Here is an 8,319-nt window from a genome sequence, read left to right on the forward strand (position 1 = left end):
ATTTATTTATTTATTTATTTATTTATTTATTTATTTATTTATTTATTGGTTTTTGGGGGCAGGGTTTCTCTGTGTAGTGTTGGATACCCTGGACTCACTTTGTAGACCAGGATAGCCTCGAACTCACAGAGATTCACCTGCCTCTTTCCCCCCAGAGTGCAGGGATATGGGCATGCACCACTGCACCCAGCTCAGATGAGGTATTTAAAGGCTAAGTTTGTATTTTAAAATACATGTGATATTTAGACTATGTTAACAGAAGAGAGACCAGATGAAAAAGAATGACTCCTTTATCTTAGCAAAGAAGTAAGAAATGAGCTTTATTAAATAAAATACCTAGACAGGATGCCTCAATGCCATTAGGACAATGTGGTTCTCAGCCTGTGGGTCACAACCACTTTGGGAATCGAATGACCCATTATAGATCCTGCATATCAGATATTTACATTTTGATTCATAACTGTATCAAATTACATTTATGAAGTAGCAACACAGTAATTTTAGGGTTGGGGTCACCACAACATGAGGAAGTGTATTAAAGGGTTCTAGCATTAGGAAGGTTGAGAACCACTGCACTAGGAAGAACACTTAGAAAACAAGGAAAGATGGCATTCTAGTAGACTCAAAATTATTTTTGTAAGTAACGGTTTGGGTCAGAGAATAGATTTAGGGCTAAGTATTTAGCAATCTCAAATGGTCTCCTTTAAGTATACAACAAAGGAAAAACAGTTTTAGTGATGGGGAGGAGACAGCACTGGAAGAAGAAATCAGATAACTATCATATACTATGTGGGTGTCAGGGAAAAGAGTGAAGAACGATTCCGAACTCCCCTGACAGACTGTGCCGTACTAGATACCAACCAATCCAGGGGCAAGTGGAACAGCAGCAGCAGCAAATGGGCAGGGAGTAGGTGAGGGGCTCTCTGTATGCACTCTCCTTTTATCTTCATCTGAAGCATAAACATGACTAAGCGAATTAACAGAGGGATAAACTCCAGTTGCTCTGGTACTTATCAAATACATTTAGATCACTGCCTAAAAGCAAAGATGTTTCTACCTGCCAGACGACATTTTTCCTACCCTCGGTACTAACTAAAGTTAGTAAGGATGTCTTAGACAAATGGGTTAAGAAAACTCAGTGAAAAACTCAGTGAATTTCCTAAAAGTTAAGCATTGAGCCTTATGCTTATAGCAGATGATGGAGAAAAAACAATGGAAATATAAGAACAATAAGACTTAATTACTATTCAGTTAAGACAACGTTAATTGGGATAACAATTTAAGGGAAATACTTCAAAATGGCAGAAACAGTCCTCTTGTGGGGTGGTAGTATGTAACACATTGTTTTCTCAATGCTATTGTTAAAATTTTCCTTAAAAATGAGATCTAGCTTTTTACTGGCAAGTACCTACCAATGTCAGGTGATTAACTGAAGCAACAGAAAATAGAAGTCCATAGTTCCGTGAACAAGTCACCTGATATATCAGTCTTGTGAAGGTCTGACAACTTTCCAACTAAAGTGCGGCAGGTCTGAAAGAATCACCCTGAGGACACAACCTTTGCTGAACGAGACTATGTTCAGTCTGGAGAAGAAATCGTTCACACAGCACAAACTACTCTCAAACCTAGACCTCTCTGAGGTCTATTTTCCTGCTAACTCCTGTATTGCAACTGTCGGAGACAGCCATAGAAAGTATTCAACACAAGGACAGTAACACACAAACACTCAGTTTTGTTGTTGTGTATCTTACAGCAATCTTCATCATCATCAATCACAATTAGCTATCACCCTAGGAGAGTTCTTATTCCCTTAAAAAATGCTGTATGCACACTCATTGTGTCAAAAACGCTTGCTGGATGAACGGTTGATATTGGACATGATCATCCTATTTCTTCAGAACAGTACAAATTCTCTTTGCTATACTACTCCAGGAACAGTCTAGTTTTCAGGCAATGATCTGCAAGTCTGTTCTACTATTCACCCATCTACCAGACCTAATCACCAGGAAGAGAAGATTCCTTTGCCAGTCTTCAAATCAATCATGATTCATCCAGACACACGAGCAACACTAAGCCATGGCTACTTCTTGGCCTCAACTGATTCTAATGTTCTTTGGATCAAAAAATTAAGAAGCAAACACATTTAAGAGCTCCATAAATACCTTCTCAACGTAGCAAAAACAAAGAAAAACCAAAAATAGGGTCTCTGTAAAGTATCAAGCTCGTGAGTGAAAACCTCCTCAAGGAAAAAAAGTATGCAAATCAATCCTGTTCTACTCCTCTTCCATTGCACCCTACTGCACCAAAAACAAATTCTCAGAATTAATACTGAAACTTTCACTCATGTAAATCTAATCTTACACCCTTGTAAAATAACTTAAGAGTTGGCAAAACAATTTGGAAATGCCTACCTCAGCCTGGCAGAGTGCGTGAAGACCTTGTAACACCAAGGCAGCAGGAGTAGCTTGATCAGGCTTGGTGCATTCATTCAACACCTGAGAAATGGCGGCCAACATGTCTGCACCATGCTGATAGGGCCTACAACAAATGACAGTTTCAAATCAAAATCAGAACCAAAGAGCTGTTATTATTCCCAGATATTTTGGCTATAATTCTTTTTTAACACCATGTACCTACTAATGATTCACCTTCAAATACTAACAACACATGTTTTTCAAAATCTTTATATTATGATCATTTCTGCTGCAATTGAATGTTTATTTTTATACAGAAGTTAAAAGAAGAATGTGTACATGCATATGTGCAGGAACACACACGTGTGTGGGCACCATTTCTGCTGCAGGTTTACTCACCTATGCAGGCTCACATATACCAAAGGTTACTGTCTTTCCTCAATCATTCTCTGCCTTATCTTTTCAGACAAGGACCTGGACCTGGAGCTCACTTTTTCAGCTAGGCTGGGTAGCCAGACAAATCTGTCTCCACTCCTCTACCACTGGCTTGAAGCCATACACCAACATGCTCAGCTTTCAGATGGACACTGGGGATCTGAACTCAGGTCCTCGCACTTGCAAGCAACACTTTACACACCAAGCTATCTATGTAGTCCTGAAAAGGGTACTTTTCAATGAGTTTTAATCTTTAAGTCATGAAGATTCTGTTGTCAAAATTGGGAATTTTTAACAATCCTAAATTAATGGAAACAACTTTTTTTTAATTTTTATTATTATTTATTACAATTTATTCATTTTGTATCCCAGCTTCCTTACGTATCTTCTCCCAATCCCACCCTCCCTTCCTCTTTTTCTCCTATTCCCCTTCCCTAGTCCACTGTTAGGGGAGGTCCTCCTCCCCTTTCATCTGACCCTAGCCTATCAGGTGTCACCAGGACTGGTTGCATTGTCTTGCTCTGTGGCCAGGCAAGGCTGCACCCCCCAGGGGGAGGTGATCAGAGAGCCTGCCACTGAGTTTATGCCAGAGACAGCCCCTGCTCCCCTTATTAGGGCACCCACTTGAAGTCTATGGGCTACACCTGAGCTCCGGACTTTTGGGTCCTCTTGGACACATCTTTATAGAGATAATGGGAAAAGGCAAAGCTATTTCTGCTTGGGGGCTGTTCTGGCACCAGGGAGTGAATGTGGAAGCAGAGACTGGAAATCAGATGACACATGTAGTGACATTAACAATGGTTATTGTATTGATCATCACCACGAGGATAAATAGATCCATGCCAGGGATAACTGACTGCAAGGCCATCCCACAGCAGGCAGTGCATCCACCCCTGTCCTCTCCCCTTCCTCTCTCAAATCTTCCACATACACTGTGCCATCCCCAGCGTGCCTTTAACCTAACAACTGCTCAGGTCTGTTCTCTGAAAGCCTCAAGCACACAATACTTTTCTCTAATTGACAAACTGTCAATAAATGAAACTGCCTGACAGGATTCTTCTGTCTCATTGTTCCACAAAGGAAATGGTTTTCTAAAACAGGGGTTTAATAAACACTGATATATTTGATAGTAGGAAAGAAACGAACATAAGTAAGTTCTCAACTCTGATCTAGTCTGATATCCAATCTTTCCTCCACCTCAACCTTCCATGTAAAATAAGAATGTCAGCTAAGAACTTCTTGTCTCCGAAATTTGTTCCATTCCAAGATTTTAATACAATCCAGACACACAGGTCTTGGGTTACATGAGTGTAGCTTTTTGTACCTTAGTCTGCTATTGCTTTTACATTGCAGATGGGCTCAGAAAAAGAGACAGAACTGCTAGGGTTTAGATTCTTACACAACCTGCCTCAAGATTTTACTGGAAACAGGAATCATCCATGTAATCAGCAACGGTGTCAACCCCCTGCACACCCTCAGGACACATCATTCGTACTGGGGACAGAAGCGAGAGTATGGTCACAGGAATTCTACAATGCCACAGTCTTGCACACATGTGAAGCCTACTGAATTAGAAATGTTGTCCAATGCACCCTAGTTCTCTACACAGTTTTACTTCCTACAAGTGCTTACAAGAATCTGACCTAATCGGCACACATCTGCAATCCCAGCAGCCGAGAGGGTGAAACAGGAGGATCCTGAGTTCAAGGCCACCCAGGAAAGCCCTACCTCAAAAGCAAAACAAAGGACTGTTTGTGACCACAGTCTACCATGTGGTTGTCAGGCATTTATATGTGGAAGAATAGAAAACATGACATGATATATCTTACTATAATATTGAATTATTATCCAGGACTAAATATAAATACACTACACACTAAAGTGAAAGACCCAATTTAAAAGGAAAAAAAAAAAAACAAACATTCTTACTTTTGAAAAATAATATATCTTTTTATGCTGCAAAAAGAAAACAGAAAAGCTAAGTGAAAAGTAACCTCTCATGACATGTATCCTGAAGACGTAAGCTGTCTTACCTTTGTTTACATATATCTCTGATGGATGCAGCCTTTGCAATCAGTTTTTCCCACTGCAGCTCTTTGCTCACAGAGAGAGAGGGTGCATCAGACATGGCCATGAAACGCTGCAGTTCAGGGTATACACGGTCCTAACAAGACAATTTCAAAAAAAAAAGAAAAAGAAAAAGGTAATTTGCCAACTTGAGCTGAGTAATCATCTCCTTTTATGCAATATTTTCACCTCCAAATCTTACATTTGCATTGGAAATTATAATTCTAATTACCAGAGAAGAATGATATGATTATCAAGGCTTTCTTTACAGCCCCATGCACTGTGCATCCCAGGAAACAAGGGGCCAGATCACCCCCTTTCTACAAAGCCTCTAATCACAACAATATTTCTATTACTTTATCATACAAATGGAGAGATAAATGTCAGAAGTGGTGCAATAAGATTATCTTATGTTCTCAATTTCTGAGTCAAATACAGCTGACTGTTTTACAGAGCAAATACACCACAATAATAAGTAAAAGTTTGTCAGTGCAGGCATTGGTGATAACAGCTAGTATTACTAAATCTAAGCAGCACTGTTGCATAATTGCATTCCTTCAGAGAAAGGATCACACTTAATATGCAACAAGTGTATAACTAAGCTTACCTGCTTTTCCCACAGAGATGTCAGCAGGCGCAAAGTGACAGCTCTTAGTCGTGGAGTGGTTCCAAGCAGTTGAATTACTCGCAGGATCTGCCCTATGCATACCTGGAAAACATTAAGGAAACTGTTTTCGTGAAGGCAGGCAACTTCAAGGTCACAGGGGCATTTGAATGCTTTCTTACATGAAGAACTGGAGTGCAAGCTTACTTGGTCCGCACCCATCTTCTCAGAGCAAGGGAGCAAGCTTTGGGAGGGACTAGACAGTACTTTAGGGAGCAAAAGGCCTAATCTTAAATGTGAAAACATAATTTAAGGATTCATATTAATTTTTATATGTTATAATAATTTTATCTGTAGACATTAGCTACTCTTAAAGAAACAAAAGGGGAATAAATGATCACAGTAAAATTAAGGCTTAAAATTTCATAATATAAAAAAGAAATCAATATGAACTACTTAGGTTACTCAAAAAAAAAAATCAACTGATATACTAACCTTGTGAACACCAAGTGTAGGTAAAGTATACAATATGTCATTATATAATACAGGGTCTAATGGTCTTCCCAATTTGAACATCAAAACTGGAATCAGATTTGGGACCTAAGACAAATTTAAATGACACATAAATTAGGCCAATGCCAACCTCTCATTTCTTCAAAGTAAAATTATGACTATGGACAAATTAGAAGGCTTAGAAATGTCAGCTACTTGTTATTAATGGCAATCTCATACTAACAGTGATATTTCAACCTTATTATAATGAACTTCCAAACATGAGTTAAAACTTGTATTTCTTTTTTTTTCATTTTATTTTATTTTCATTAATTACAGTTTATTCACTTTGTATCCCAGCTATAGACCCCTCCCCCCTCCTCTCCCAATTCCATTCTCCCTCCCTCATCTTCTCCTATGCCCCTCCCCCAGTCCAATGATAGGGGAGGTCTTCCTTCCCTTCCATCTGACCCTAGTCTATCAGTCTCATCAGGACTGACTTCATTGTCTTCCTCTTTGGACTGTTAAGACTGCTGCCCCCTTAGGTGGAGGTGATCAAAGAGCCAGCCCATGAGTTCATGTCAGAAACAGTCCCTGTTCCTATTATTGAGGAACCCTCTTGGACACTGGGCTGCCATGGGCTACTTCTGTGCAGGGGTTCTAAGTTATTTTCATGTATGGTCCTTGTGTGGAGTCTCAGAAAAGACCACTGTGCCCAAATTTTTTGGTTCTGCTGCTCTCCTTGTGGAGCTCCTGTTAATGGATACAGAAATTGTGGTAAATTTATACAATGGAATACTATTCAGCAATTAAAAACAAAGAAATCATGAAATTTGCAGGCAAGTGGTGGGATCTAGAAAAAATCATCCTGAGTGAAGTATCCCAGAAGCAGAAAGACACACATAATATACACTCACTTATAAGTGGATATTAAAAATATAAAATAGGACAATCATACTAAAATCTGTACACCTAAGGAAGCTAAACAAGAAGGAGGACCCTGGGAAGATGCTCAATCTTCATTCAGAAAGGCAAATGAGATGGACATCAGAAGAGGGAGAAAACAGGGAACAGGACAGGAACCTATCACAGAGGGCCTCTGAAAGAGTACCCAGCAAGGTATCAAAACATATGCTGAGATTCACTGCCAAACATCTGCACAGTGTAGGAAATCTTATGAAAGAAGGGGGAGACAGAAAAACCTGTATTTCTTAAACAACTATGACACCAATTAATATGAAAGTTAATATATAGGCTACCCATAAAAAGTTTATAGTTCAGACAGACAGTCCACATTTAAGCTATATAAAAAAATAAACAACTCCACTTAGCAATATGTCCAATTAGCTTATTTCTGTATGAAATAATTAAAATCAGGGTACTACAGAGGAGGTTAGCAGTTTAAAATGTCTCTATAAGTCCTGTTTCAATCTCTTTGAAAAACAATAAAAATGAGGAAAATCAACATATCAATTGGTCATAAAAATAAATGTTAAGGTGGTAATATTTCCCACATTGCTCTCCATTTGGTAAAATCTCTATTAAAACCCCAGCTGAATTATTTGGTGGAGGGCACTAGTCTTAAAAGCAAGGGATGTTGAAAGCTGAAACAATCTCGAATACCTGTACAACTCTATGAATACACTAAAATAAATTCAATTTTATGCTTTTGATGAGTGAACTATATTTTATGCATACAATAGCTTAATAAGATACTTTAAAACTCAATTCAAGAACTGGGCAAAGTTGGCTGCCTCCTAGAGGTTGAAGTTACGTCCCTATTGGTGAAGAAACCATGCACTTCAGCCTCAAGACTCAAAGGGTAAGAGTTGTAACTGGCTTAAAAGCCTCTTCCCTGAGGACTACCTTTCACTGTACTAGAAGGTGCCATGCAAGCTGCCAATCATGGGAAGCCATCAACACTCCTCTCCAGCTGTGAAGTCTATGAATCACAACAACAAGCAAGATATTCCGAAAGATACAAGAGTGGCACTCTTATCTTGTTGATAACCAAACGCTATCTAACTGGACTTGAGGCCTGCTCACCAGGAGGGAACTTATGCTTAGTATAGAAACCTACCCAACCACTCAGAGCTAGTGAGATAATGGATGTTAGAGGACAACTGACTAATATCACTAGACTAAGAAAATTCCTAACTGCACTCTAAATACTTATCATTACACCCAAAGGTAAATGTAGCTCTCGTCCCTTATCAAAGAAGTTTCTGTTTGGATTAGACAGAGACCATGACAAAAATAAATAGATAGATAGATAGATAGATAGATAGATAGATAGATAGATAGATA

The 8,319-nt window shown here is 39.0% G+C and overlaps 1 protein-coding gene across 2 annotated transcripts in view; it reads right to left on the reverse strand.

The window, feature by feature from the left end:
• The window catches only part of Focad (focadhesin), a 312,861-nt gene that overhangs the window by 164,486 nt on the left and 140,056 nt on the right, over positions 1-8,319 (reverse strand). For both annotated transcript variants that reach the window (XM_055629496.1, XM_055629500.1), the window contains 4 exons: positions 6,016-6,120; positions 5,524-5,625; positions 4,883-5,013; positions 2,412-2,538 (listed from right to left, as the gene is read on the reverse strand). In XM_055629496.1, the coding sequence (XP_055485471.1) occupies positions 2,412-2,538; positions 4,883-5,013; positions 5,524-5,625; positions 6,016-6,120 (465 nt within the window). The remainder of the gene's footprint in view (positions 1-2,411; positions 2,539-4,882; positions 5,014-5,523; positions 5,626-6,015; positions 6,121-8,319) is intronic.

This window comes from Psammomys obesus, unplaced genomic scaffold (assembly GCF_907164565.1).
Source record: "Psammomys obesus unplaced genomic scaffold, mPsaObe1.curated_primary_1811, whole genome shotgun sequence".
Lineage (NCBI taxonomy): Eukaryota > Metazoa > Chordata > Mammalia > Rodentia > Muridae > Psammomys > Psammomys obesus.